At 55.1% G+C, this 20,927-nt stretch overlaps 1 protein-coding gene across 1 annotated transcript in view; it reads right to left on the reverse strand.

The window, feature by feature from the left end:
• Positions 1-714: 714 nt before the first annotated feature.
• KDSR (3-ketodihydrosphingosine reductase) overlaps positions 715-20,927 on the reverse strand; it is a 41,507-nt gene continuing 21,294 nt past the window's right edge. Inside the window, exons 6-10 of the mRNA XM_056106964.1 lie at positions 17,459-17,650; positions 11,373-11,456; positions 7,563-7,646; positions 3,752-3,853; positions 715-1,411 (exon numbers count right to left, since the gene is read on the reverse strand). Coding sequence (XP_055962939.1) covers positions 1,292-1,411; positions 3,752-3,853; positions 7,563-7,646; positions 11,373-11,456; positions 17,459-17,650 — 582 coding nt within the window. The 3' untranslated portion in view covers positions 715-1,291. The remainder of the gene's footprint in view (positions 1,412-3,751; positions 3,854-7,562; positions 7,647-11,372; positions 11,457-17,458; positions 17,651-20,927) is intronic.

The following is a 20,927-nucleotide window of genomic DNA, read 5'->3' on the forward strand; positions in this document are numbered from 1 at the left end:
GAACGTTCTGGGCGGTCACAGAAAGCACAGGACTCCGGCTCTCCTCCAAAATGAAACTCGTTCAAGCCAGCCGCATCCCCTCCGCTGGCCCACGCATGAACCGGGTTCCAGTACTGACCATCCGTCCTTCCTGAAGTTACCTCCGCGTGCCCAGAAGAACGCCACACTTCTCAGTTTCCCGTCGGTTTTAACGAGTCATGAATCAATGTTTAAAAAGTCCCCCCCCTACACCCCAAAGTCTAACAGGCCTTTTATCTTATAAAACTAGAAGAGTCGTAGGAATGTGAAAGAGAAAACCCGGAGAGGCCCCGCCGCAGGAATGGGGCGTGGGGGGGCCTAACTGGCCGTCAGACTCGGGGCTGAGGAGCAGAGGCGTACCTCAGGGTTGACTCTCCGCTCTGTGTTCAGCATCGTCCCTGGCAGGCCCTGTCCAGTGTTCTACGCGGGACCCTACACCACGCTAGGGATCGAACTGGGTCAGCGGCCAACAAGGCAAGAGCCTTGTTTGTGACCCCCGAGCATCTAAGGTTCTACTGCTCTGTGGAAAACGTCTCAAGGAGATGACTGCCTTTCTCTGCGGGGACAAGTGAGAGAGACCACAGCACTCGGGCCTAAGAAGACAAGCAAACAGTGCTCTTTCCGCCCGGAAGACCCTCTCCCCTGCCTGCCCTCTCCCCTCCCTCTGCCGAGTGACGGGATCAAACTGACACGACGAAGCCTGGATGGGGCCCGGCAGCCAAGGGCACAGGGGGCACTGTGGAACACTCCTCTGGGAGGAAACACACTAAATTCAAAAGAAAGAAGGGTCCAGAAACCCCACAACTACCTTTCATGGGTGGAGGGGGAGGAGGGAGGGGAAGAGTGGTGAAAAAACTCTTAAAAAGACCTCACAAATCTCTGCTGAGTCATAGAATACATTTCTGGCCTGGATCTCTAAGGGAGAAACAAACAAACAAACAAACAAACAAAACCCAAGAGCACAGAGAAAAAAAAACAAAAACAAATGAAAGGATCCCTCTGAAGGCCGCTCCCTGCCCAGGAGTCCCCGCGCCCCGTCCTTTCCACCTCGCCTCCGCCGGAGCCTGGAAGGTTCTCCGGGCAAACTTGCATAGTATTAATGTGGCCTGGAGCCGCGACTCCAGCCCCTCCGACGGCCAGGCTTCCGCAGAGCCCAGCTCCGCCCTCACACGTTCCAAATAACGCATTGGGGTCTGGAGGCCAAACACGTTCCCCGCTCAGCAGCAAACTGTTCAAATTCTCGAGAAAGTCTCGGTTGCGCAAAGGGTGAGGGTTAGGCCGTTTTGTCCGTGATCTGTGACTTCGTTCTCTGCACCATGCACCGCCGGACGATGCTGTCGAAGCTTCCCAGGTAGAACAGGGCGATGGTTCGGAACAGGCCCATCGTGACCACCTGCAAGGCAAAAGCGCGAGCCTGTCAGGCACGGGGGCGCCGGCGGGGTACTGAACACTCTAAGACGCTGGCCCAGATACCAGGCACAGGACCCCACCCCCCGGGTCTGTCCAAGTCACATGTCCACGGACTACCAGCAAGAACACGGGGCGGGTGAGATCCAACTCGGTAGCGCCAATAACCCAACGCACACTCCAGGCCGGCGGTTTCAGAGTCTGTCCCGAGCCCCAGTCAGAGCAAGTGCCCAGATGGTCTGAATCTGGAGATTGCCCGCTGCTACTACAGAGAGGGGGGTGGGGAGGGAAACTGAGGCACATCCAGCTGAAGCCCCACTTGGAATTCTGACTTGGGAACCTGCATCTTTTCCTGGTCTCGCAGGGCGACCCCCCATGGTCCTCTCTCTGGCTGTTGCTCCCTCTGAGCACAACCTCCCATGCGCCGCGTGTGAGTGTCAACACTTCATCCTGCAATGGTCTTGGTGATGCAATGCCCGAGTGAGCTCCAGGTGACTGGGGAGGCAGCACTTGGCTGAGTGCGCTCGAAATGCATCTTGGACTGGGGGTTTCCCAGCTTATCCCAGGGGACCTTTCCAAGGGTGTGCTGTGTGCTGTGATGAGACAGACCGGCTCTGCCCAGCAACCCCCAGGGTTCTGTAATGTGGGACACAATCAAACGGAGAAAGGAAGTGGCCACCTGGGGAATAAGCACCACAGACCTCTGTCTGATATCTGTGTCTTCCTGCTAACACCTCTGAGGGGATCTCTATTCTTTTTTGTTTTGGTTTTGGGGTCACACCTAGCAGTGCTCATGATTTACTCCTGGCGGGGTCCTGGGACTCTGTGATGGCGGGGACTGAACCTGGGTCGGCCGCACGTAAGGCAAGAGCACCCTACTTCTCCGGCTTCTCAAACAGCCGAGCTACAGAGAGAAACACTTTCAAACATCCAAGATCTCAGAACTGTGCTTCTCGTGCACTGTCTGGTGTCCCCCTCTCCCTCTCCCTGAGACGGCCCAGAGGCTGGATGCTGGCTCTGCCGTGGGAGCCCAGGTCTGACCCCAGCACCGCCCAGTCCCACCACTGCTGCATGAGGCCTCAACACCAAACAAATTAATAAATAAAAGGCCACAAAGGCGCGGGGTTGACGTCTGGCTGGCGGTCCTCGGGAGATCAGACAGGGGGCCGGGGAGTGAATCTGGGTCTGTGGGGTCCAAGACACGCATGCTACCCGCTGTACTAACTCTCCGGTCTAAGGTCAGGAACGGTTTCAGGGAAATAAAACATCAATCATGGAAGAACAGCCGCAGTGAGCTGCTGCGTGACCCTGAAACAGCCATTCCGGTGGTCATCTCAAAGGTGGATCTAACCCAAACCACGGCACAACTGAAATGGGCACACGGGAGGGTGGGACTGCAGAGAAGTGGGACCAAGAGGGCACCCCGAGACAGTGCGAGCAGCTGTGAGGGTGACAGTGAGGTCAAGAGAGTGACAGGCGGGGGCCGGAGCGATAGCACAGCGGGTAGGGTGTCTGCCTTGCACGCGGCCAACCCGGGTTCGATTCCCAGCATCCCATAGGTCCCCCGAGCACTGCCAGGAGTAATTCCTGAGTGCAGAGCCAGGAGTAACCCCTGTGCATTGCCGGGTGTGATCCAAAAAACAAAAAAATGCAAAAAAAAAAAAAAAGCAACAGACAGTGAAGTTGGAGAGAAGGTGGTGTGAGGGGTGGGCTGGGAGCCACGCAGCTGCTTAGTTTGGATGACCTACAGACTAGAAACGGCCCATGAACGGCCCCTGCACCGGCTCCCAGGGAGCCCCCCACTGAGCTGTCCCAGCTCACTGGCCCCCGGAGCTGCGGGGCCACCTAGAGTCCCTGAAGGGCACAGAGCAGGTGGAAACAGCAACCTGCATGTGCGCGCACCCCAGCCCAACTCTCCCGCCTTGCCCGAAGGACACGCCCCGACTTCTGTCTCCCCAGTTTCACGACTTGTGTTCTGAGCCACCCGGCAGGGCTGCTCCAGTCTGATCCTTGGCATGTCAGCCAGGCCCACTTCGCCCCGAGATGGCAGAATCCTGTTTTTCCAGACCTGGGGCCAGTGGTTCGCGGAAGCAAACCCAGATGGACCCCCTTAGAGCTGTGAGGGCGCGTCCCTCTGTCCAGATGCAGCACAGGGACACAGAATGCTGCCCGGCCCAACCCGTTGGGTGGCAATGCCAACCCCGCTCCTATTTTCTCAGCCCTGAGGATGAGAAGCAATGGACACTTCCCTCTCCACACAGCCCAAGAGGCCCTTCGTATCTGGCTGTCCGTCTGTCCGTGCGTCTGTCTGCTGGCTGTGGCTTACCTGCTGGAGCCCTTCGGTGATGGACGTGACGGGAGCCATCCCGCAGGTGAGGGCCGACAGCATGTAGCCGTCGGAGCCGATGGAACTGGTGAAATTTCCTTGCTGCAGGGGGTGGGGGAAGAGAGGGGCGAGAGTGGCAGCGTGAGCAGGACTGAAACCAACACAGGCGGGTGGTGTGGACGTGAGTGTCAGTGATGACGGTGTGCGCGTGGGAGAGAGAGCAAGCGCTGTCTCGGAGCTCATGGACACTCCTGGCCCTGGGCCTAACTGGCTGCACGGCAAGTCCTCAACATGTGGGTTCACAGCGTTGGGGGTCCTGGACCCATTTCCGAGGGCCCACATGGACAAAAAACACTGGCCCAGATGCTCACTGGCTTCTCCGAGTTCCGTCTTTATCAGTGGCCAAACCACTGGCCTATTCGCCAGAACTACAGCGGCAGCACCACACCCTCCATTACCACACACCACTGCCTGGATCAACGCACAAAGCAACGGGACTTTGGGGAAAAAAAAAAAAGATCTTTAGTAAAATGCAAACTGTCAGGGTCTGGGCTGCACCAGGCCAAGGAGGGCTGGGAGGAGTCTCCGGGCACCCCTGAGTGAGAAGTTCTGGGTTGGACCCTGCCCCCTCCCCAATATTTTAAATGTCAGTTTTGCTTTTCGGACGCCCTTGATAAAGCAGCCAAACTAAATGTTTTGTTAAATCTCCAGCCTCGGGACATGTCGTCAGAGACGGTTCACTGAGTGGCTTCCCTGTGGGTCCAGACTGGCTGTGGCCACCCTTCTTTCTGACAGAGCATCATGTGCTTGTTTGTTTGCTTTTGGGGGCCATCCCCAGTGGTGCTCAAGGCTCACTCCTGGCTCTTTTTTGTTTGTTTTTGTTTTGCTTTTTGGGTCACTAGCTCTGCACTCAGGAGTTACTCCTGGTGGCGCTCAGGGGGCCATATGGGATGCTGGGAATCGAACCCGGGTCAGTCGCGTGCAAAGCAAACGCCCTACCCTCTGTGCTATCTCTCCAGCCCCTCACTCCTGGCTCTTCATCAGGGATGATTCCTGACAGGCTCGAGGGACCATATGGGGTACTGGGAATTGAACCCGAGTCAGCCGTGTGCAAGGCAAGCACCCAACGCGCTGGACTAGCTTTCCTTTCCATGTGAGCTTCATAGAGAACTGCAGTTCCTTGGCCGTCCCTGGCCGTGGGAACCCCCCCGGGGGGAAAAGGAGCAAAGTCAGCCCGTCTCATCGAGGAACGCTTCCAGGGCCCAAGCTAAAGCCTGAGCTTCCGAGAAAGGGGGAATCTGGGAAATGTCACACTCGCGGGTCTGTCAGCTTCCCGTTGTACAGACTCCACTTAGATGAGCCACGATGTGAATGGATGCGATTTTTTTTTTTTTGGTAACTCAGTGAACCCATATTTTCCAAATGACTAATGTGTCATATTACAAAACCATGAATGGGGACAAAACATTCAAAGTACAAGACAGACCAATGGGTCTTAAAGGGAACAGAGAACAAAAAGTTCATTGATGGAGGTTCCCATTCCACGGCGCAACTAAGCTTGAGGAAACGGCTCCTGAGTTTGGCTTTCAGGATCAAAGAGCACCCACAAGTGTCTGAGGAGCCTAACCCCACCCTCCGCCTCCTTTCAATGCACCCGCGCCTTCCCTGGACCCTTCCTCGAGAACGACACACGAGGCAGGTCAGAGGCAGCTGTTCTCGACACTCACGGGGTCTGGGAACCGCACCACGCACCCTTGACGTTCGCTCTGAACTGACTGCAACTGGGACGGGGTCCCGCGGAAGTGGGGTGGGTTCACCACCGCCACTGAAAAAATGGGATAGGGGCTGCAATCACAGCAGAGGGTCGTGTTTGCCAGGCACACAGCCAACCCAGCTTTGATCCCTGGCACCCGAGGGACCAGGAGTGATTCCTGAATGTAGAGCCGGAGTAACCCCAGAACATCGCCGGGTGTGGCCACAAGAAAAAGAAAATGGATTAATAGGCTTTTCTTAAAAAGTTGTTCGGCTCCGAGGCTGGAGCGATAGCACAGCGGGGAAGGCGTTTGCCTTGCATGCAGCCGACCCGGGTTCGATTCCCAGCATCCCATAGGGTCCCCTGAGCACCGCTAGGAGTAATTTGTGAGTGCAGAACCAGGAGTAACCCCTGTGCATCGCCAGTGTGACCCAAAAAGAATAAAATAAAAACAAATAAAAAAAATAAAAAGCTGTTCGATTGCAATATCTAAGGTGACAACAGTATAGATCAGACTCTGCGTTGAGTTTTCTGGGGTTGCCGACGATGCAGCGTCTGAAACGGCTGAGAGAGGAACAATGGGAGGGTCCGGGAGGCTCCACCCCTGGCACCTCGTGCCCCCCCCCCACAGGGTGTGGCCCAAAAACAACACGCCAAGAGAGGCACATACTTGAGACGCACCAGACTAAATAAACCCTTCTGAAGTAAAAAGGGATCTTCCCGACTCCTCACCAAAGAGCGCATTTGCTGCGCCCGGAGATAAACAGGAAAAGCCAAACTCATGGGGTCCGGGGCGGGCATGGGGGTGGGGAGAGCGTTTTTCTGGGAACAGTCAAGCTGAGCCGAGCACAGAGACTCGGGCTGCTTCAGTGGGGCCGGGTCTGCCTGGCTTCTGCCCATCTGCCCTCAAGTCACGGAGGGGGACACGCCCCTCCCACTTATTGGCGCCACAGGTCCATGGGCGTGTCTCAACCTCCCGGCCCCCAAATCCCCAAGTACACCCTGAGCCTCAGTTTCCAGGCTCCCCTCCTCTACGTGGCAAGTTGGCGGAACTTGTCAAGGGGCTGGCGACACCCACGCTGCTCTGAGAAACCGCTCTGACTGGGCGCAGAATACATGCAGGTGGCCACACCTGACGGGGGAGACACTGCAGGGCTCAGAGTCCTTTATCTGATGCCAGCCACAGGGCAGCTACAGTGATTCAAACAGCAGCTACCAGGGAAGGCACAAGGCCGAGGCCCCGCACATCTGGGAGAGGGCGAGTCTCGTGTGCTTTGCAGAAGAACCCAAGTTCCCAGCAGCCATGCTTATCAAGCAGCGGCCCCGAGACAGGATGCAGAATTCCTAGTAGGGTGCGAGAGACAGGCAGCGGGTGGGCGTTTGCCTCGCACGTGGCCAATCCAGGTTCGACCCCTCGCCCCGCATCTGGTCCCGCTAGCCCCTGCTTCGGGGCCGAGCCCTGTGCAGAGCCAGGAGCCGAGAGGCAGACCTGGCCCAAGCACTGAACATAGATATCGACAGAGCCCACCGCGTCCGAGGAGACGAGCAGAGCGAGGCACGGGATATGACGAATGTGCCGGCCCAGAAACATACGATTCATGTCAAGTGTGGGACAAACACCCTTTTTTTCCCTTCTTTTTGGGTCACACCTGGCGATGCACAGGGGTTACTCCTGGCTCTGTACTCAGGAGTTACTCCTGGCGGTGCTCAGGAGACCATATGGGATGCTGGGAATCGAACCCGGGTCGGCCCTCCCGACAAATGCTCTACCCGCTGTGCTATTGCTCAAGCCCTGGGACAAACACCTTTCCCCAAACGCTCACAAAGAGAGCAAAGGCAATGTTGTACTTACGATGGCGTGATGCACAGGGGTTACTCCTGGCTCTGTACTCAGGAGTTACTCCTGGCGGTGCTCAGGAGACCATATGGGATGCTGGGAATCGAACCCGGGTCGGCCCTCCCGACAAATGCTCTACCCGCTGTGCTATTGCTCAAGCCCTGGGACAAACACCTTTCCCCAAACGCTCACAAAGAGAGCAAAGGCAATGTTGCACTTACGATGGCGTCTTTCACGATCTGTTTGGCCACCTGCTCCGGTTTGCACACAGATGTGGTCTCTGAGATGAGACGAGTCTCCAGGGGCTGAAAGTGGAAGAACTGGACATGTCACTACCCACCCGCAGCGGCCCGTTGCGCGGCAAAGGGCAATCATCCGTGCAGTGCCCCGTCCGACCGCTCACCGGGGAGCGCCTTTCCGTTGTCAGAATGAGGCCCAGCTAGAATTCTTGATCCGTTTCTACCTTGCAGGTGAGAGCAGCCCAGTCACCAAGGCCGAACAGGAGGCCCTGGGCACTGGGCAGGGGAGGGCCCAGTTCCAGCGACGACCAGCAGAACTGGAGTGACCCGCGCCCTGTGCCCCGTCCGAGAAGCCACTCAGCACCGTGGAGACACAGGATGCAGAGCCTAGGCCGAGGGTGCGGACCAGGCACGGCAGAGCCGCAGCCCTGGCCTGACCGAGAAGACGAGAGGGAGGCTGGGGGAGGGGCAGCCCAGCTGGGCCCTGCGCCTGGGGAAGTGTTTTCCGGGAGCACCAGAAAGCCCAAAGCATACTCTTTCTCCTCAAAAGGTCCATTGCCGTGATCCCCATCAGAACTGGGGGGTGGGAAGGCAGGAGGGGAGAGCGCATGAGTGGAAGGCACAGGCCCCCCGACACGGCCACGTGTGACCTTGGAGAGAGCACCGCTGAGGGTGGTCCCGTGACTTTTTTTTTTTTTTTTTTTTTTGCTTTTTGGACCATACCCAGCAATGCTCAGGAGTTACTCCTGGCTCTGTACTCAGGAATTACTCCTGGTGGCAGTCAGGGGACCATATGGGATGCTTGGGAATCAAACCCGGGTTGACCGCGTGCAAGGCAAATGCCCTACCCTCTGGCTATTGCTCCAGCCCCGTGGCCCCATGATTTTTTTTTAAAAAAAAAAGGTATCCCTGAATTCTGAACGGACAGTTATCTCGTCTTGCTTTCCTCTCCTTGCTGCTTTAAAATATATTACTGGAGCTTATTCTACTTGTCTACGTTGCATTGGACCAACTGAGGTCCTCAAAGGATCTTCTCCCTCATTTATTTTGAATCTTGTGTGGGTGGGTGGCGACATGCACGACATTTTGTAAAACGGAATTTCCATTAGAACCCGACTTCAACTGCACAGAACTGTCCATTCTGTCACCATTAGAGGTAGAAATTTAAATTTTAGTAAACACATGGGTATGATCTCTTAGGAGAGAAAAGCTTTACATGCCATGCATTTCCTGATGAACCTGAATGAAGAGAAAGGTCGCCGCCCCCACTGGCTCGTCCTGCCCTAGGTGACAGATCTGTGGATTTTTTTAAAGCACGATGGCGCCCCCTACAGGGCCCACGAGCCAGCACGTAATCTTAGTTACTGGAAGAGGCCTGCCCCACCATTGACGGGAAGGAAGAAAACGAAATATCCACCTTGACATCTAAATCCAACCTCCACAGGGAAATCACCACCCTTGGTCAGCTTCAGTTTCAAAAAAAGACTGCTCGCCCAACACCACGGGTCTGCTGGGTGGGTCCCCACGTGTCCTAAGGCAGGACCTTTGAAGGAGTTTCCTTCTCCAGAACCTCAAATGTTATAAGAGGCCAGGCCAGGTGTAAGCAGGGGTCCCAAATTAGAAGAAGAAAACTGGGGTGGGGGGGGGGGGAGGGTGAGGAAGAGGAGGAAGAAGAGGCAGCAGCGGCTGAGCCAAAGAAAAAAATGGAGAGGGGAAATACGATTTTCAATCCTAAACAGCTCTACAGATCTACAGTGTGTGGAGCTCACGGGCCAGTTCTATGCATGTTCTATGTTCTATGCATGTGGAGCTCATGGGCCAGTTCTATTCACACGCCATGAGGGAAGAAAAAAACCATCAGAACTGGGTTAGAATCTGGCAGCGACTAAGCTCTGTATTGCAGGGGTCTTTCCTGCTCGGAGTCAGGGCAGCACAGGGCTGGTGTTCAGGCCAGCGGCAGCAGTGACCAGCAACCAGGGTGGAAATAAAGCAGGGGCGGGGGCGGGGGCGGGGAAGAGCTGGCAGAGCTGCAAAGGGACCAGAGGGGCTCTGGGGACAGCGCCAGGCACTGTGCCGTGTCCGTCCTCGGCACCACCTGGGCCCTGGGCTCTGCAGGGTGTGGCCCGGGGGCCCCTGTGCGCACCTGCAGGTGTGGCCCTGGTAACCCCAGCACCGGGTCCTCGCGTTGAACGTCCACCCCAGGTAGCCAAGCGGCGCTGGGAGTGGCCTTATCTTAGTAAAGGCCCAAAGTCCAGCCCCATCTGATCTCACTAACGCTGAGCCTCCCCTGGCAACAAAGGAGGAACAGGAAGGGCCCTTCTGAGGAGAAAGCGGCGAGTCCCCAAAACACCCGAAGACACGGGTCCCAACGGCCACGTCTCAAAGCTCGAAGACGTTTGTGAGGGCTCCGGCACGGCTAAGCACAGGGCGGGAGACATGGGCAGTGGGCAGGTGGCCGGGCCTCTCCCAGCAGGCTGGGAACTGGGGTCCAGACCCTTCTCTGCAGTCACTACCAACGTGTGCTGCGGAACTTCCCTTCAGGTTCGAGGCCTAGCAGGTAACACAGCGCTAGTATGCGCCCAACTCGGATTCGATTCCACGGGTCTCTAAGATTGCCGGGGGGCGGCCTTGGGGGCCCCGGGTACCCCCAGCACTGTGGGGCGTGAGCAGTGCCACCTCCTCGGGCACCTGCCCTGATGTGATGGTGCCTGCCACTGAACAAGAAGCAACGAGTCTAGGCCTCCTGGGCATCACCTGGGAGCCCCCTCTCCCCCCAAACTAACTGCCCAGCTTCTGACATCCACTGGCCACATTCCAAGCGCCCGACAATTACCAAAGGAACATAGCCATAGGGAACAAGGTCATCCTTCTAGAACATTCAGGCCATGGTGCACACCAGGTTTGGGACCTGTGGGGGTGTTAGCCTTCACATGAGAAAGGGTTTGAAGACGGGAGGGGCACAGACTGACATCCGCTTCCCACAATCCTGGGCCACTCCCTGAAGGACAGACTCTAAAAGAGGGCCGGGCAGTTGCTGGCTTACGGAGTCGGGCAAACGCATCGCATCAGTGGCTACTGTTCCCAAGAAGGCAGCTTATGAGCAGCAGCGAAACTGGAAGCAGATTCAGAGTGCTGGGTTTTGGGGGGATTTGGGGGAGCTTCCCCAGCAGAGCTCTGAGTCAGTGGTGCGGGTCTGTGGCACTGCGCCTGGCGTGGGGTTGGCGCTCTGAGCCGTCTCCCCGGCCCGGATACATTCGGATCGCGGACCCAGAAGGACCTGCGGGCGGGCAGAGCCAGCGGACAGGGAGCCCAGGCTGAGTCCCAGGTTCCTGCCCGAACAGCTGAGGAAGCCGCGAGCGGGGTGGGGTGGACACCAGATCAAGAAAGGCAAATGCGGAAGGATGGAGGAAACCAGAAGTCCAGGTGCTCCAGTGCTGAGATGCCCCTGAGGTCTCGGGTAGAGACAATGACTCGGCAACCGAGTTCAGAGGACAGAATATTACTTTTAAAGAGTATCATCTCACTAGTTAAAAATAGAGGCTGTGTTTAGCATCATACGCAAAACATCCCTTCATTAAGCCAGGCTTCCAAGATGAGCAGCAGAAAACACCTCTTTTGGCAACCTGGGTGCTTCCCCCAAGACTCCAACTGCAAGTTCTAAAAAGTCCTGAGCCCCCTTGGCCCGTGTCTTTGTGGAAAGGGAATCCATTTCCTGACTGATGACGAAGGTGGGGCGCTGGAGGGTGGGCAGAGGGGCTGGCAGGGGACAGGGTGAGGGCTGGTGGCACTCACCTTGGTTTTGTTCTCTTCCACAAAGCCGGGCGTGTCTGTGTCGGGCGGATAGGCAACTGTGATGTAGACATTGTAGGGCTTCACCTGTGTTTCAGAAATGACATGAGAGTCCACATCTTCCCTCCCAACCAGGCTGCCAGACCCACGCACGGCGTCCCACCCCGCTTCCCCAAGGCAGCCTGGGCCTGGGGGGCTGGAGGCAGAGAGGCATCAGTACCCCACGCGTAAACCCACCTGCACAAAGAAATGAGCACACAAAGCTCACCTCCAGCCGCCAGCTCCGGAAAAGGGCTATGCCCGGGAGTGGAAACCCACTGCCCTTTCCACGTCGTCCAATTCCGCAGGCCAGGAGGCGGCTGGGGAAGTTGTGCACTGAGAGAGCTGCGCTCCCGCATCGCGGTCACACGGCACTCCAGTGGAAGGACAAGCCCCCTCGCCTGCCACCTATCCGCCAAGCTCCTTCCTGGCAGCTTTTTGTTTTTGTTTGGGGACCACACCAAGCGGTGCTCAGGCATCACTCCTGGCAGTGCTTAGGGGGGATCATATGGAATACCCGGGATCGAACCTGGGTCAGTTGTGAGCAAGGTAAAGCACCTTATCTGATATACAATCTCTTCAGCCCATCTTCTTCTTATTGCTATTGGTGGTATTTATGTTGTTTTGTTGGGGGGGGCACCACACCCAGGGGTGCTCAGGGGACCATATGTGATGCTGGGGACGGAACCCAGGTCCGTAATCTGCAAGGTAAAGCCTTTCCCCGACATACTATCGCTCCGGCCCAGCTCCTGAAACAGGTTGATTTCACTTCTGAAACACCCCAGATTTCACCCACATCCTTTCCCGGGAATGCCAGGCTAAAGCCCCAAGCCCAACTTCCTAAAACTACGGGCCGCAACCCCACCTGGGGGGGGGGGGAGCACAGAACTCAATGCTGGCATCACAAAAAAAGGTGCTTTCAAAGATTAAAGACTTACGATTTGTTACCTGTCATGGTAACATACCCAAGTTTGGGTAGAAATTTCTCAGACAAAAAGGGGGCGTACATGGAATGAGTGCCGAAGTCCAGGTCCAGAAGTCTCTGTCTCCCGAGAGGTGTGAATGGGAGGCGTGGACTCACCGGGGTGCGGGCCTTCTTCCACAGAACAGGACCGCCCCCTGGGTGAGCCCCGTCCAACCAGCCAAGCGCCTCCTGAGAAGACAACCTCACCCCTACTCTGCATGGAGACCACTCCCCTTCCTGGAAGCCCTCCTCACCTTCGCGGGCGTGAGAACAGTCTCTGGCCTATGCAGGCTGGTCCTGCCCCCATCTTCCCAAGGGCTGGGAGCAATCCTAGGAGCACAGGAGGGGAAGAGTCCTGGCAAGCAACCTCGAGGGTGAGAGAGCCAAAGGCTGGGTCCCTGTGGGAGGGGCTGCGAGGTGCTGAGGGTGCGGGAGCACCCGCCGACATCCACCGGCAAGCAGCTTCCAAGCCCGGGGTGCTGGGAAAGCCGTGAGCCGGGTCGGCCCGCGAGGTGGAGGAGTGGGTCCTTCCCGAATACTGCCTCCAAGAGACATTAAAAAACAAACGCCCTCCCACTGCCTTGTCCTCAGGGCCACCCGAGGCTCCCAAGAGTCCCTGAGGCCGCCTGTTTGAAGCTTAAAGCTGGCTGCCCAGATGAGAACATTCCAGGGTGCCGGGGCTCCCAGGAAGGACCAGGCTTCGAAGTCCGGAGGGCGCGTCAAGGGAGCACTCCACGTCCAAGGTCATGGCTGCGCTCCCGAAGGTGCCAGCAGCTCTCCCAAGGTCACCCCCGACAGTCACAAATGACTCCCTCCCCCTGGACTCTGCGAGGGCCAGCACCCTGACCGTGACATGGGCAGCGCCGACAGCCTTCTGAGACATTTGGAACTGAAGGAAGGCCCGGGGCACGGGACTACAATGACCCTGTCCTTTCCGTGACTCCAGCATCCCAGCGGGGAAAGTTTCCAGGGAAACTGCAGCTCTGCTCGTTTCTGCAGACGGTGCTCCCCGCAGCCACCACGCCCTCCCTGGCCTCTCCTCTGCTCCTCCCACTCAGCCTCCGTCTCCAGCTCCCATGCTGGGATCATGTGTCCGTCCACCAGAGATGTCCAGTGGCTCAGAACTCACCTGTTACCCTGTGATCCTGAGATCTCTATCTCTCCCTCTCCCCCCCCCCCTCACACACACACACACACAAACACGGTGGAGCAGACGTGTGAAAGGGACCCTCTACCCTGAGTGTCAGCTCCAAGTCGCACACATGGTGTCATGATGACTTGGTGCGTGGGGGTGAAGGTTGGGAGGAGCATACATAGTCAGGTGGAGAAGGAGAAAGAAAGACCCCTACTTTCCTTCTACTTACTCCTGGTGGGCTTGAGAACAATATGGGGTGTCAGGGATTGAACCCAAGCTGGTCTCATGCAAGGCACGTGCCTTATCTGCTGTACTATCACTCAGCACCCGCCTCCCCCCAAAAAGAAACCCACAACTTTTTTTATTTTTGCTTTTTGAGTCACACCCGGTGATACACAGGGGTTACTCCTGATTTTGGACTTAGGAATTATGCCTGGTGGTGCTCAGGGGACCCTATGGGATGTTGGGAATCGAATCTGGATCGGCCATGTGCGAGGCAAATGCCCTACCTGCTGTACTATATCGCTCCAGCCCCAAACCCACAACTTTAAAAAAATTTTAATATCTGCACTTACAAGACTGGGGGAAAATAGGAAAGAAAAAAATGCCAACAAAGCACTGTGGCACTGTCCTCCCACTGTTCATCGATTTGCTCATGTGGGCCCAGTAACATCCCCATCGTTACTGTGTTTGGCATATTGAATACATCATGGGTAGCTTGCCAGGTTTTGCTGTGCGGGCGAGACACACTCGGTAGCTTGCCAGGCTCTCCGAGAGGGGCGGAGGAATCGAACCCAGTTTGGCCGGGTCAGCCGTGTGCGAGGCAAACACCCTACTCACTGGGCTATTGCTCCAGCCCACCAACAAAGCATCCTTTCAAAAATGACTCTTCGTACATAAGTGTTTCTAGGATCCTACTTCAGCGGGCCTAGGGATGGGGCTGGAGAGAAAGCTGTTCTGTGCTCAATGAACCAAAAAGGAGCTTGTCATTCCAGCCTGTGCTCTCTCTTACAGTGCTCTTTTAGCGTTTTTCTATTCTAGATCTGTAGAAGCCAGCGTTCTCTTGGAACACCTATTCCTTGCAGCTTTCTAAACAAACCTTTCAATAAAAGCCAACTTGCTTTACTTTAAAAGAAAAAAATAGCCAAAGGACTTGACAGCAGCTGTGTTGTGAGGCATCATTCCCAGGACCCCGGGCTGTGTGGGACTCGAAACACCCCCCAGCCCATGCACACGTCACAAAGCAAGCAGAGGTGGACGAGGGTCCCCCCCCCTCCGAAGTCTGCTGCCTGTGGCCCAGCCTTGCTGTTCCCACCAGTGCTCAGAGTGGACATTCCGAGGGGAGCCCAGAGGCACGGGCCGGCAAGCCGGGGCCTGGCACGGGCTGTGAATCACGCTTGTCGCCCAGAGCCTCAGGGACTCTGTTCATACTAGCAACTCCCTCCTTCCTCCTCCCCCGTGTTGACATCTGTTCTGCCTGCTGGGAAATGAGGCCACCCAGATATCACCATCATCGCCCAGTGCCTGTGCCTGTGACTCGCAGAGCCAGACTGAGGGACAGAAAGTTCCAAGGGGTGGGTCTGTCCCGCCTCAAACGCCCCTTTCCAAGCAGGGCTCCAAGACCAGGGTGAGGCCTGACACTCAGCACCCGACAAACGGAGTGATTTCTGCTCTGAGATCCGGCGAGACCCAGTGCCAAAAACAGGAAGCCGGGGCCACTGGAAATTTCATCCCCGTGAGGCCACCATCAAGCTCTCTGCCTCGCCCCTGGACAAAGTGGCCAGAGAAACAAAGTGCTCCCTCGCCCAGGGCCCTCTCCGAGGGGAAACGACCCAAGAAACACCATCAGCCTCACAGACCCGACTGTCGGGGCAGAGATGCAGAGCACAGAGCTGAGAAAAGGGAAAGCTTGAGGCTGCTTCCTTGGGGAGGTGACGGTGCCCACAGAGAAGCAAACGACCTTGTGTTTCCGTCCCAGGCAGAACTGGGAGAGACCGATGGCGGGCTGCACCTGGTGGGGGGGGGCGTTTGCCCTGCACATGGCCAGCCCAGGTTTGATTCCTACCACCCCGTATGGTCCTCTGAGCTCTTCCAGGAGTGATCCTGAATGTAGAGCCAGGAGTAAGCCCTGAGCATCGCCAGGTGAGCACTCCCCCCCACCAAAAAAAAGGGGGGGGGTCGCTCTGAGACCAACTGGTGGTCAGCAGGGAAAGGGGAGTAGGGGGCAGGTAAATCACATGACCCAGGACACAGCCAGACTCTTAGCACTTAACGTGGCCCAGCCACAGGGAGCAGGGCTGTTAGAACCCAGCTTCACCCTCCAAGCAATCCCGCCCTGTGTCCCAAGGCCCCCGCGCCCGACAACAGGCCTCTTCTCATGCCTACGGGAACTTCTGGGCTACCCCAAAGCAAAGGTCGTTTAACTAAACCCTGTGGGCCAAGGCTGGCTCTCTGGCTGTGGGCTTGGTGTTATATTTTGCGTTCTTTAATCACAATGAATTAACTGGTACTGCAGGAACACTGGCTTTAGGGTGTTAGAATTCAAGATCTCTACTATTGATCCTCATTTCCAGCTGTCTCTATCCAACTGACCCCCGACCCCTTTACTTATTCGCCCACACCTACAACCCCTTCCCCTAGGCTAATTTCCTCCACCCTATTTCCTATAACACAAAGTTCAGATGAAACACAGCGCCCCCCGCACTCCCATGTTGTGAAGGGCCATCTCCCCACGATCACAGAAGATGCAAGTGGTCAGAGAGACATCATAAGACACCATGTGGCCCTCAAAGGCGAAAAGATTTACTCTGGCCCATACAGAAAAGATTCAACAACTTCTGAGATTCCCAAAGATTCCCAGATTCCCTGCTTGGAAAAGCTGGACCACCACAGTACAGGGCTGCGTGCGCTGCCATGGGAAGAATCACACCTTCCCTCTCGCAGCTGCTGACTCGGGCCGGGAAGGTGTGATGCTCGAGATACATCCCAGGGTGACAACCATGCAGCAATAGATGGGAAACACTCACCCTGACACTAATCCTAACCACACCTTCCACAAAATGTTCTGCTGTGAAAAAAAAATTGTTTTTTAAAGACTCGACTCTGATCTTGGAATTGAAAGAGAAGCCGCAGGAGGACCAAGGGATCTTTTTCGTTCTACCTCTTGAAGGAAGTCTGAGACAGGGGGCTTTAACTGGTTGCTCCAGAAGCCGAGAGCTAATGAGAAGCTGATTTAAACTCTCCTCTCAATGCACCCTCAATCACTGCCACATTTAGTCATAAAGGGCGGGTTTCTTGGTTGAAGGCACATCTCCATGAACCAATGTCTGTTGAATCTTATGCATACTCACAGAGGGTTAGAACAGTATCTGGAGGAATTACCTGTACTCTGCGCAGTTAAATTAAGAACAGAACCCTTGCAATCATTTAATCCTCATTATAATAATCTTTATTAGAAAAACGCTCAATGTCAGACTCAGCGTGGAGTCAACCTCAATTCTCTAATTTGATACAACATGTGCAGAGAAAATACAAACAAAAGAGCATACCTTGGATTGCGAAAAAGAATAAAAATAAAAGTGAGGGCCATCAAGATAGCTCAGAGGACCAGAGCAAATGCTTTGCTTGCCAAAGACTCAGGTTCCATTTCCAGAAATGCCTGAGCACCACCAAGAGTGGGACCCAAGCATCTCCAAAAGTAGCCCAAAAGCACCACCAGGCGAGCCCCCCCCCCAAAAAAAAGAGAGATAAATTAAAACTGAACTGGGGAGAGAGTTCACAGAGCTAGAACGAATGCCCTGCGTGCAGGAGCCTTCCCTGGGATCGATCCCTGGCACCACTTGGTCCCCTAGTAGCCCCCAGGTGCAAGTCCCCACACTGCAAGCCCAGGGGGGCAGTGCATCACCTACATAAATGCACATGCCAAGGGGTAGGGCTGCCTCCAGCGCTTACCTCCATCTGCAAGGCCTCTGCCAATCCGCGGAGTGCAAACTTGGAGGGCGAGTAGGCCGTGTAGCCGAACAGGCCCAGCTGCCCAGCCTGCGAGGCCACGAAGACGATCCTGCCCACGCGGCGCTCCTTCATGGTGGCGATGACGGCGCGGCTCGGGTACACGCTGCCTAGATAGTTGACGCTGATCAGCCTCTGCAGGGGGATGGAGAGGACAAAAGACATCACCCGAGGGCAGCATTGCCAAGCTTTGCCCAGGGCCTTCTGCAGTGGACGGCACAGGGCCAGGGATGCTTCCCGCCAGGCTGGTCCCCACGGCTGCTGCAGCTGGTCCCCGCGGCGATGCAAGTGGGAGCCCGAGGCCTGCTTGGGGGGTGGGGGTAGGGTGGGGGGGGGGTGGCCACCTGGGCAGCCCTGGCACGGCCAGTCTGCAGTGAAAAGTGCATGGCGAGGCCGCAGAGCCAACCCTCGGCAGCCCCCACGCAACAGGGGTTCGCGCCTGGGAATATCTCCGAGGAGGAGCACTGCCACACCCCCAGCCAGGAGCCAATGTCAACGGGACCGGACGCCGGAAGTGAGGCGCCGGAAGCCGGAAGTGGGACACCGGAAGTGAGATGTGGCTTCGCGAGGGCGGCTTCCGGCCGCCATTCCGTCACCGAGCCGAAGTCACAGAGCCAACGCAGCGGCCAAATCCACAGACAACAAACAAACAAGCAAACCATCTTCCTTACTTGGGGTATAAATTCCTCTTCGCTGACTCTAACCTTTCTACTTTATAAACCTCTCTCGCTCTCTCTCTCCTTGGACTGTGTGTGTGTGTGTGTGTGTGTGTGTGTATGTGTCTGTGTGAGAACGCCCAGTATAAAGGAGAAACGCACTGGACAACAGGACCCTCCCCCCCGCCCTCCAAAAAAAATTAGTTTTCTTTCTAGCCTGATTCTCTACATTTATTTTAAAGGTTTGAATTTCTTTCTTTCTTTTTTTTTTTTTAATTTTGTTGACTAGAAAATGAGACAGAATAGACGAGCAGTATGCTCCCTATTTGCTGTCGGGCTTCGGGCTAAACGTGTTTGTTGTGTTTCATTTTGTTTTTTGAAGTTATAAATTTAGGAAACGACTTCGTTAAGGGGGAAAAGAAAAGGCGAGAAAATAAAGGCAGCTGGGAGTAGCGGCAGGGCCCTGGGGGCTGCCCCGGGCTGAGCTCATCGCTGTCGCCGCCTTCCACCTCCTCCTCCTCCTCCTCCTCGCCACTGGCCGCCTTCCAGAAGGGCCAGTCTACAGAGATTCCGCCCAGCCAGTCTGTACTCTGTCCTTAATGCCTTGGAACCTGGCCTTGATGGGGCCTCCTTATGGATCAAAGTCCCTTCAAGCCTCCTTATGGATCAAGTCCTTTACAGGATAAGGAATGTTCATCCGTGGAGAAACTTGACTCTGGCAAGTAATCTTCCTCTATAGTCAGTTGCGGCAGAAGCCGGGAAAAGTATTCGTAACGCTCGCCTGTCCTTTACCAACTACAAGACCAAGATGACTGCCCTCCGACATCCTGATGGATCCATCACATCCTCCAGAACGGCAATAGAGAAGATTATCCATGACTTCTACTCAAATCTCTTCGATAGCCATGTCCACTTGCCGACATACCAAATTCCACAGGATGGATATGTCGTTCCCAACGTTCTCCCTTCCTAAATCCAACACGCCATTTCGTAGGTAAGGAAACGAACAGCACCCGGCCCAGACAAGGTCAGACCTGAACACCTGAAGAACCTGCCGTCAGTACTCATCAATACACTGGCTCGGCTCTTCACACGCTACCTGTCTGAATGCAAGGTTCCGTCCCAATGGAAAACCAGCAGGACCGTACTACTATTCAAGAAGGGAGACATCCACAACATTGGCAACTATCACCCGATCTGCCTATTGTCTGTCATCTACAAGTTGTTCACTCGAGTCATCCTAAATAGGATTGGTAGAACACTAGATGAAGGACAACCATGCGAGCATGCCGGGTTCCACAAAGGATTCAGCACCATCAACCATATCCACACGATAACCAAGCTCATTGAGGTTTCTCGGGAGTTCAAGATGCTGCTCTGTTTAACATTCATTGATTTAAAGAAGGCCTTTGATTCTGTTGAGATGGAAGCGGTCATTGAAGCCCTAGCCAATCAGGGCATTCAAGCCCAATACATCAGGATCCTCTGTGAGCTGTATTGCGGATTCACTACCAGGATCTCACCATTCTACAAAGAAGTAATCATTGATGTCAAGAAGGGTTCGGCAGGGTGATACCATTTCACCGAAACTCTTCAGTGCCACCCTCGAGAACGTCATGCGATGACTGGAATGGGAAGGAATGGGAGTGAAGATTGATGGTCGGCAACTACACCACCTCCGCTTTGCTGATGACATTGTTTTAATAACACCAAACATCAGCCAAGCGGCACAAATGCTGGTCAACTTTGACCATGAGTGTGGAAAGGTAGGACTACAGCTGAATCTTACGAAGATAATGTTTATGAGAAACAGCCTTGTTCCTGATGCCCCATTCGCTCTCAATGGAACGACCATCTCCGAATGCAACAGCTATGTGTACCTAGGTCGAGAAGTCAACATGACAAATGACCTGGCACCCGAGCTGCGCAGGAGGAAGAGAGTGGCTTGGAACGCCTTCAAGAACGTCGAAGAAATAGCTGAGAGGACGAAGAACCTCCGGCTCTGGGCACATCTCTTTGATTCCATTGTTCTTCCTGCATTAACATATGCCTCAGAGACGTGGGCCCTACAAAAACAGGATGAGAACGCTATTCAGGTCTCCCAAAGAAGAATAGAAAGAGCTATGCTTGGAATATCACGTTTCACTCAAATGAGAGAAAGAATCCGGAGTTCCGACATCCGTCGACAATCAAAAATCAGGGATGCTGTCTCATTTGCCAAGGTGTCAAAAATCAGAATGGTTGGTCACGTAATGAGATTTAAAGACGACCGCTGGACTAGTGTTGTTACAACTGGATTCCACGGGATGTCAAAAGACCGCGTGGCCACCCACCTACCAGATGGTCAGACTTCATCAAGATCATGAACGATCGGTTTGAGGTTCTTCATGTTCCCAGAGAGAACAGATACCATTGGGCTACACTAGCACGGGACAGGGACAAATGGAGACGTTACTGGCGCCCGCTCGAGCAAATCAACGACTAACGGGAAGTTAAGTGATTAAGTGATAGTCAGTTTATTTAAAGCATTTTTTTCCATTCTTGGTTTCGGGGGACCCACCTGGCAGGGCACAGAGACTTCTCCAGGCTTGGTGCTTGGGGCAGTGCTCAAGGATCAAGGCATTGTAGATGTTTGAGCCATCTTCCTGACCCTAATCTAAAACTTTTCCATCTGCTTTTATATCACAGACTTACCCTTTTCATATTACAAAGTGAATGGCAATAAATTCAAGGTCACAAACAAGATTTCTCATTTG

This window comes from Sorex fumeus, unplaced genomic scaffold (genome assembly GCF_029834395.1).
Source record: "Sorex fumeus unplaced genomic scaffold, SorFum_2.1 ptg000151l, whole genome shotgun sequence".
NCBI classification, from domain to species: domain Eukaryota; kingdom Metazoa; phylum Chordata; class Mammalia; order Eulipotyphla; family Soricidae; genus Sorex; species Sorex fumeus.